Source organism: Morus notabilis, unplaced genomic scaffold (genome assembly GCF_000414095.1).
Source record: "Morus notabilis unplaced genomic scaffold, ASM41409v2 Scaffold453, whole genome shotgun sequence".
In the NCBI taxonomy this organism is placed as follows: Eukaryota; Viridiplantae; Streptophyta; class Magnoliopsida; order Rosales; family Moraceae; genus Morus; species Morus notabilis.
The window spans coordinates 132,198-142,336 of record NW_010362819.1 but is presented as its reverse complement, the minus strand read 5'-3'; the positions used below and the strand labels follow the sequence as shown (position 1 = coordinate 142,336).

The 10,139-nt window shown below is 33.2% G+C and overlaps 1 protein-coding gene across 1 annotated transcript in view; it reads right to left on the bottom strand.

Annotated features, from left to right (window-relative positions):
• Positions 1-9,437: 9,437 nt before the first annotated feature.
• LOC21394895 (ornithine decarboxylase) overlaps positions 9,438-10,139 on the bottom strand; it is a 1,860-nt gene continuing 1,158 nt past the window's right edge. The window contains exon 2 of the mRNA XM_024168807.1: positions 9,438-10,109. Within this exon, the coding sequence (XP_024024575.1) occupies positions 9,649-10,109 (461 nt within the window). The 3' untranslated portion in view covers positions 9,438-9,648. The remainder of the gene's footprint in view (positions 10,110-10,139) is intronic.

Sequence of the window (10,139 nt, the reverse complement as noted above, 5' to 3'; positions counted from 1 at the left end):
TTTGAGATAATATAGATCTGGAAAACGACAAGTTCAAAACGAAAGGAAAGGAAGAATAAAAGAACGACAATATGTTTAGAATAAACTACAGCATCTCGAAAAATAAATCATATATAAAATGTTCATACAAATACGGTTCTTAAAACCATGAATTTCAAATAAACGGCAGTCTCCAAAAAAAACGACAACCACGTATATACGAAACTGACACACATATTTTGAAAACGAAAAGTTCAAAAAGAAAGGAAGAGTAAAGGAACGGCAATGTGTTTCAAATAAACGACAGCATCCTGAAAAATAAATCATACAACACGGCTCTTAAAAACCATGAATTTCTGAAAAAAGGCAGCGTCCTAAAAAACGACAACCACGTATAATTAAGCGCAACATTGTGAAAAGCTACATATATAAACTAAAAAAAAAAAAAATTTAGATAAGAACGCTGAAAAGGATCGCGTCTTTAATAACTGACGACCAATTTAGAAACAACCACACAAGTCACCAAGACGACACATCTTTGGAAAATTGCAGCGTTTCTTACCACAATAAATTGAGAAACATCTAAGTCAAGAAATTAGAACAGCAAAATTCCAAAAGAAAACATCTATTTTCCCTCATTATAAAAACATCTCTTATCTCAATAGAAAACGACAAAAACATTAAACGACGTATTAAAATTTTGAATATATTAAGTGACGTTTGGTTCGTGGTTTCAAAATCATTGTTGGTTATTTTGAATTTTAAAATTTAACTTTTTTTTAGAAAAATACCGTAACAAATCAAGAACTATGATCCTAAATCATACTAAAAACTCTCGAAACAAACGGAGCATTAAAAACCGCCAATACCCTAGTTGAATATGATCCTATAGAAAGAGGACATAGCAGCTATAAAACAATAAAAAGTAGGAGCCCTGTTTTTCTCCATCTCTGTCGATCTCTGGCATAAATGCCGTCAATTAATGAAGGGTGGCTCTCGCTGAACAAATTTCCTCCCCCGGTACGTATAGCTAAAAACTAAAAAATAAATAAGAAAACAGAGACCAATAACCAAAAGTCTCACAAGTTGCATTAATACGAACTGGTTAATCTGGTGAGATTCCAAATATAGTATTTAAGAAACAGTTCAGTATTACTGAGATAAAGCCTTATCATCTTAGGTGGTTCGATTCACTTTTTATTAATATGTTGCAGTCTGTGCACATACACAGGCATATATATATATATATATATGTATATATGTATGTATAGGGATAGCCTTGCTTGTGCTTGTTCCTGGGTTTCTCGATCGAAGACGTGAGAAGAAAGAGAGAGAAAATAAAGATGGGAAAGAAAAGAATATTATGGAGCTTGAGCGTTGGTTGTCATTGAATGCTCTGGTTCTTCCTTGGGTTGTGGGTTTTGGTAGACCATGGTTTTAATGCATTACCTGCAACAGATCAACTTTCTCTCTCTTTTCTTTGAATTTAATTAATTAATACGAGACATTCCCATTTTCTATCACCATTATTATATATACTTCCACACCTCTAATTTCCTTACTCGTCACCATATCATTTTCATCCTCCTAAATATCCTTTTCTTCTACTACTTCTATATAAATTCTTCCTTTGTTTATAATAATCTAAGTCATGAGAGGAAGCATGTATAGAAGCGAAGAGCAAAGTTCAGCTTGATTTTACGTTTACTTTGAAAGAGTTACTGTGATGTTGGCCCGGTTCACTCAGAGAAGAAAACGACACATCAACCAAGAAAAGGAAAATATATATATATATATATATATATATATATATATTTGTTGTGGTTTGTTTGCTTTTTGATTGAGCCGTGCCAATATCTTAGTTGATCTCTTTCATATTTCTTCATGATATTATGGCAACTCGCTGGTGGTCAGAACAAATGAGTCTCTCTTTTGAGGTCCGTACGTTTCTCTATCTTTGGTTTTCCCTTTCCATGATATATTCGGGCAATTTCATGGAACTATATATATATATGCTAGATTAGTTGAGCCAACGTATTACATACTTATAAGAACTCTTTATAAAGATTTATAGCTGTTAATAATTTGCAAATCTTCCAGCTAGCACAAAAAAAAAAAAGGAGATCTCTAATATTCTGTGTTTAGCATTAGCTGATCATGAATATTCATGAATCATAACAGCTTTCGGACGCTGTATATATATATATATATATATATTTATACACACTAAGAAAAACTTCAATAATTCAAAGACATTTCGTGAGATGATTCATGACCTTTTAAATCCATAAGTACGTACAGGAAAAGTCAAGTGCTCGTATTTAAATTTTTTCAACTGCAAATCGATCGGATATCACGTCTTAAAAGGAAAAAAACGGATATCATGCATTAACAGACGGGAGAAAAGTTTCATATAAACATTACTTCTCATACATCAGTCGTTTACTTTCAAAAGGCGTAAATCATATATATGTATACTGTAATTTACTTAAAATTTATAAACTTCCCCGTTGATTCTACATCTTATGATAGGGTCCTCAATCCTCAGACAAGGCTGTTCTAACTAGACTCAAATCGCACCTTAGATAAAATAAGGAAAAAAAAAACCCAACAAAAAAAAAAAATAGTCTTTATAAGGGTCAAATTGCCTTTACATTTGACAAAGAAAAAAAAAACCGGCAAATTAATATTACAGGCCTATTTAGTTTGCTGATGTAAGTTTTTAATTCGAATTAAGATGTGACTTTATGTAAGAGTTTATTACTGTAGCAAAAAAGTTAGACGTGATTGTTTCTGAGAGTTTTTTGCTATAACAAAACTTAAATTCTAAACTCGAATCGGTAAAATGAACGGGACCACATTTTCACATATTTATAAGGTTTACGTTACTATATGTGTGATATATATATATATATGATATTATTTTCCATTCCCTTTACTTCCCATGTATTCTGGGATGGAAAGAAACGATAAGATGTCGGTTGGGGGAGTAAATGCAATTAGTAGGGACGTTGTCTAATATTTACAATTATGAAGGAAGAGTAAATCATATAGCCGGTTTTTTTTTTTTTTTTTTTTTTTTTTTTTTTTTTTTTTTTTTTTTTTTTTGAGAATCTGCATTAATTTAAAGGCGATTGTTTATTTGACTGCTATTTCTTGAGCAATCAGAGATAAAGATTCCCTTCTTTAATACTCCTTCCTCGTGCATACATATAGCTGCATTTCCTGCTTGCCATATACTTATTACTACCATTAGAGCACCCCAAGAAACTCTCTAAATTTTAGATAAATTTCATTAAAATAGTTAAAAAGCTACTTTTGCTAGTAATTTTGGGGTTATCAAAATCAGATACCGCTTTTATTTTCCAATATCAGTATTGTCCAAAATCAAGTAAGTCTCTGCAGGGTCCTCATCCAAACGCTTGTATGTAGTTGCATTCAAGGTCTCTTGGAAACCCATATATGTTTCCTGAATTTGATTACTACATATAGTTGTTACGTTGGAAAAATGGCTTGAAAACTTTTTTTCAGAGTATTATTTTGAGACTCGATTTGAGCAAAACTCATTTCGTATTAGTGATGGTTCAATTTAGATTTGTATTCTCCACTGTGAGGAGATCGAAATGATGTATTTATTTGCTCAAAATGGTGGATAAGTGAATGAAAAATTGTCTCTTAAAGTGCTCTCATAAAGTTAGAAAAACTCCCAAAAAATTAGAAAAAAGGCTGGAAAAGCATTTTGTTCCACATTGAAAAGAGACAAAGCCATTGTCTCTTGTAAACTCTATAAAAGGGACCCCCACTTCTCAATTAAGACACTCTAGAATTTCAAAACTTTTCTCTCCTTTCAAAAATTCCTCCTACTCATTAAAAGATTAGATTAGTATCCGTGCTTTATTGCTTTAAAGGTTACATGCTCCCCTTTACTATATAGTAGTCCCCTTTTTTAATAAGTTTTTTTTTTTTTTAAATAAGAGAAAAGAAAAGAAATCCAAAAATATAAAATTTACACATTGTAATAGAAGGGAAAAAAAAAAGAGAGACCTTTGCAGAGATAATGTTGCATATTCCTTAATTATAAAAAAAAACAAAAAATAAAATAAAAAACGTTGCATATTCATATTTTTTTTTGAGTCTTTTGACAGAGCCTTGCATATTTTATCAAAGAACAAGAGATATAAATCTTAAAACTGTGAATCATGAAAAACTTCAATATTGTTGAATTTCAAAATAGAATAATTTAAAAAAAAACAACACTCCGTCAAATCAAGTCTTCTTATGGTCATGAAACTTGCAAAATAACAGAATCTACAAACCAAAATGTTAAACTAGCCTTTTATTAGCGTCCGTACTACAACCAGCCCTTGATGGTTTACTTCAAATCAAGATGTTAATGTTTCTTTATATTCATTTTGTTACTCATCACGTCGTTACTTATGATATCTATTTTTGAGGGGACATATATCTTTATTACTTCTATCAGGTATGTGATTGAATTACAACTACAAAAGACATATTGGTCCTTCTTCCAAATTATACAAATATATTTATACTCCATCTATATATATATATATATATGTGTATTTTGAAAAGGAAAGAAATGAAAACAAATGGTGCTCAACAACAAACATGTATAATCATAATTAGATTAAAAAGACTGTGTACTTCTAATGCATATGCAGATATTAATACCTCTTTGGCGTCTTTGGCAAAATAATGTCTTCTATATTTGTCGAGAAAGTTTCTCTCTTAATAATTGTTGCACCATGGTCGAGCAGTCAGACCATCCTCTTGAGTTACATGCGTCGAGAGCTCTGGAAGCCAGGGCTGATCCCTAACGTCGAGAATTGACGGTTAAGGAAATATCCTTAGGTTGAGGAGCACTCTTAAAGCTAAGGCATTGAAGTCAAGAAGTTCTTAAAAGCCTTTGAAGGTCTCTGCGTTTAGAAGTCTATAGAATCAGAGAAAAGACTAGAAGATCAAATTCAAATCCAATCCTGCCAAATCAGGAGAGGATAAACCTCATCAAATATCTGAATTCAAATGGAAAGATCAGATGTTGATCAACGAAAATAATTCCCCCAAATTTGGATATTCAAATATGGAGATATAGCTATAAAATCCCCTAATTAGTGGAGATAAAGGAATCGTCATCGGGAAATTAGGGATAAGAGTCTTTGAATTCAGGAGAGCCTATAAATAAAGGATGAACTCCTCATTTGATTTTTTACGCACTATTTTTCCTACTCTAAGAGAAATTGTAAATTCTGAGAATTAGTGCATCCACAAATGGATGTAGGACAAGAGTTTATGTCGAACCACTATAAACCTTTCGTGTCCATTTATTTTCTGCAATTATTTTTTTGGCAGTTTTGTGTGAATCTTGACACGAGTGTTCCCAGAGAGTTGAAATTCTGAGTTGACGATTTTTCATTATCAACAATAATTTATCCTGCGTATTACAGAAGTAATGTGTTTAAACTTAAAGAGAACAATGAGTGGATTGAGAAAGATATTATAAACTTTATAGCTAATATATATTTTTTGAATGGGGTAAAAACAATAAAAAAGGAAAGCTTCTTTTTTGAGAATTCAAAAAATCTAAAGGGATAATTGCAGGCATAGATTAGCAGAAATTTTACACCTAATTCCACCGATGAGTTCAAATCTCTTACCCCGTTAAAAAAAAGTGAAAAATCATCAATTTCAAGCACAAAATTAAAAAAAAAATCATTAAATTATTTCACACTCGTTTCAAATTAAAAGATAGTAAATTTTAATTTTAAATCTAGTTAAGCATAGTTTCTTCTATAATTTGCGGAGACAGTTTGTTTTTTTATTATTATTAAAGTTTGTTCCGCTTTTTAGAGAAGTAATGTGTTTAATGAGAACAATGAGTTGATTGGGAAAAATAATTAACTTTATAGCTAAGAACAATTAAAGAGGAAAGTGTATTTTTTTTTCTGAGAATAAAAAAACGATTGTAGTTTGAACAAGAGAAAACCATGTTAAACCGGTTTTCAAAATTTCCATCTCTCTAATGGTTATTTGATTTGTGATATATCCAGCTTTGAGAAGTAGGTTTAATTTTCTCGTTTAAATCGTCAAAAGATATTGAAGCAATTGCAAATGAAGGCTTTTGAGGTACTAAAAAATTGGATTTTAATCTTTGGTTTTGCCTCTGTTCTCTATTTCTCTCTTTCTCTTATTTGCGTCTGCTAATTTCAGGGGTTCCATGTTTTTGACTTGACATTAAAAACAAGAGACCATGTTGGTTTGGTTTTTCCTCGTAATCCAAATTCTGACCGTGTTAGAGCTGCGGCTGAATTTTCTTTGAAAGAGTACAACAAAACTAAGGAATTTTGGTTTGGTTTCTTTCTGTTTTTTTGACATTTATGCTGTTCAATTTATAGTTTTGTTTTTTTTTTTTCTAATTTGTTAATTTGTTTTTTAATTTTTTTTGTTTATCTTAGGGGACGAATCTGGAGCTTAAAAAGATGGTAACAGCGACTTCAAAAACAGAAAAACTTCAATAATTAAGATGTATTTAACTTTTGAGGCTTCGGACGGGTGTTACTATGAAGCCCTTTTAGATAGCTTCGACTTTACCAAACGAGAAAGACGTTTCATTGTGGATTTCTGTAGGCCAGCAATTCATTATCCCTAAGCTTTTTCTTCTTTTGGACCTTAGCAGTACTGCTTTGTTGTTAGTGCTTTTGTAGGGGAAGTTGGACTTTTTTGGGGAGCTATTGCATTTACACGTCTCTCGAGACTTTAAAGTCTCGTTCGTTTCGTTAGTTCAAGTTAAGAATTTGAGTTAAAAATGAATTAATGTGAGAGAAAATACTGTAGTAAAAAACGTTGCTTTGTGAGAGAACACTGTAGCAAAAACTTGAGTTATGAAACGAGAGTTGTTTTTAGTTACTTGTTTATGTATCTACAATGAAACTAGTTTTATATATATTCGGTGGTTTTCATTCTTGCCCTTTTATGTAACTGATGCAGAAACTGTAATTTTGGCTTTGTTTTAAATTTGGAGCTCTTGATATCGCATTTTGCAGCAGTATATGTTCGAATGATTTTGTTCCTATTAAGGTTGATGTTTTACCACTTATTCTCGGAGTTGCTAATAAATTTAGTCAGTATTGTATGCTTTTTTTTTATATCATTGTTGATCCTAATTCTCTCTCTATGCACGTCGTTTGTAAACATGTTACTATGACCATGTCGTTTTTTCTTTTCTACTAAAAAAAATCGTATAAATGTTCTATAAGCCTATTGGAGTAACAATTAAACATTATTGTTCAGACTAATACTTCCACAAAATATATCTGATTTTAGTAATAATATATTTTTTTCAATTAAATAAGGGTTAACCTCGAATGAAAAAATTAAGGGTCTGATTTGATACATAAATTAACAACAAAATAATATAAAAATCTCAAGTTCTCAATTAAAATGTTTTTAAAAAATAGTCACTGACCTCAAGATCTCATTTGGACTTATGTTTAACCTGAATTCTAACTCTAATATACATAAATATATACACGAACAAAATGTCGGATAAAATTTCATAAAATTAATTGCGCCAGATGTGCAATTTTTGTTGACGGCGTGACTCAACCTCGACATTGTATACTTCTGGGACGTTTGGTTCATGGATTCAGAACCATTTTCATTTTATGTGTATTTTTTGTGAGAGAAAATACTGTAACGAGCCACGAACCATGATTCGAACCATGACACGAATCCCTCTTCTAAACACACTCTTCATGATCACTATCATAAATGTAGAAAGCCGTCTCTAATCTCAACTCTTTGTGTGTTTTTTCATGGTTACTATCCGTACTATATTTTCTGAATTTTAGTATATATCAAGAAGAAAAAACGTGCTTGATCTGGTTTTCAAAATTGCCATCTCCTTAATTGTTGTCGGATTTGTGATATGCGGCTTTGCGAAGTCGGTTTTCTCGTCTAATGTCTCTCTCTATTACATCTATCCCTGTCTTTCTCATATTTTGCGTTTGTTAATATGTTGAAGAATTGGAATCAGAAAAAATAGACCGTGTTGGTTTGATTACACCTCGTGATCCAAATTCTGACAATATTAGAGCTGCGGCTGAATATGTACTGAAATAGTACGATAAAACTCAGGTTTAGTTTGGCTTCTTTTGTTTTTGACTTTTATGCTCTTCAATTCTTAGTTTTTTTATTTCTTTTTATTTTTTTCCAATTTTTGTGTGTTCTTATATGTAATTATTTGATGGGGGATGAATCTGGCATTTAAAAAGATGGTAAAGAGCGACTGCAGGACCTTTTACGATTGAGATGTTTCTAACTTGTAAAACTAAAGTTACCATGGCTTTACACACTCTCATACATTCCAAAGACAAAAGTACTATGTGCAATCCTTTGGTAGAAAGCATAGTTCTACTAGAGTGCATTTACTTAAACTCGGCTTCATTTGGCCAATCAAATACGGTTCCTGTTAGAAGAAGTGGAGCCTAATCACGTGTAGAAGAAAAGCAACGAAAAAGGAAGGAAAAAAAATTGGCGCAGCACCGTGGCCTTGGGTTTGGGCGCCGCGGCGCCAGAAGGCTGCTGCATGCAGCAGCAGGCACATCACCATGGCACTCTAGAAATTGGCCTCAGCGCCAGTAAGGTGCGCATGCGAGTTTGAGGCGTAACCAGGTGAGCACCGCAGTGCCAAGGGCCTATTTTTTGGGGGCTGCACGCGAGGAAGTCGGTTTTAGGCCTTTTTTTTTTTTTTGGGTTTTTCTCCCTTGTTTTGGGATTATATAAATACGTAAGATTCTAGGGTTTTATTATCACGAATTTTCTGAGAGAAAATTGGAGTGTGAGGCTATGAAACATCTTTTAAGTGAGAGAAACACAAAGAATGCAGGGAAGGGCAAACGAATTGGTAATCAACTCGTGATTTTCTCTGTAACAAATTTCTTTAACAATTAGTGGAATCTGCGGTGGCAGAATTATGACGTAGCCAAATTAGTAAACCTGTATAAAATCTTTGGTGTGATTTTGTGCCTTTTTTTTCGTTCGTTATTTTTCGTTCTCTGTTATTTACTTAGGTGTTAGGCAAATTTTCCCAACAGTTCCTGTAGTTTAAAAGGAAAGAGCAAGCAACAGTGAGCAATGATAAGGAGGCAAAAAAAAAAAATGATCTCCCAACTCTAGCCAGATGAAGCGCCTCCAGCTATTCTTGAGAAGTTAAAATAGTACTGTAAGCGATCTCAAGAAAATGGTTTTCCACCTATGGCTCAAATGAATGATACAAAAATAATCCGGAGTCAAAAAATACATTCCGATCGAGTGACTTCAGTGATATGAAAAAGTTACAGATTAATTCTTTGGGTCAATCAAAATAAACAACTCTGTTTGAATTTTAAGAAAAAAAAGATAATATAAGATAAAATAAACAACTCCATTCAGTGCATTCACTGGTTGTTTTGTGTATTATCTTACTCAACTTTTCAAACATACAACAACTGACAAGGGCGGCTTATTTCAAACAAAAATCTCACTGTAGTAAATAAACTTTGCATCGCAAATAATTTAATTACGTTTGGACTTTTTTTTTTTTTTTTTTAATTTTCCTACTAATTGATAGTTGGTGTCACTGACCAATTGGCCAAGCTTGTGATCACCACGCTAGCTAGGGTTTGAGTAGGTCAGGTAGGTTGAAAAAGCTGACGTGTTAAACCCATTGAAGTTTGACCTAAGAGCCGAAGAATAAGCACCCATGTTGGGGAACACAAGCCAATCGTTGACCTCAAGATCCGGTAGCCCATGGCCTTTCATCACAGTATCAAGTGCATCCAAAGTGGGTCCAAACACCGTCGAGCTGTAGGTTAAAGCTCCTTCACATGTTGGGTTCTCACGGTTGGAGTTGCAGCCAAGAGGCCTGCACGTCAAATTTTTCGGCTCAAACAGTGCGCTGCACATAAGGGACCCATAAACACCGTCGTTTATCCAGTACTCCCTCAGCTCCCCCCTCACTCGCTTCCCGATAATGTTGGCGGCTAACGTGAAAGCCGACTCTACGAAAAACCGGCCCGGCTCGGCTATGATGCTCATCCCTGTTGTGTCGGGGAAATAGGTCTTAAGAGCGGGTCTTATCGTTGAAGCCGCTTCTTTCAATT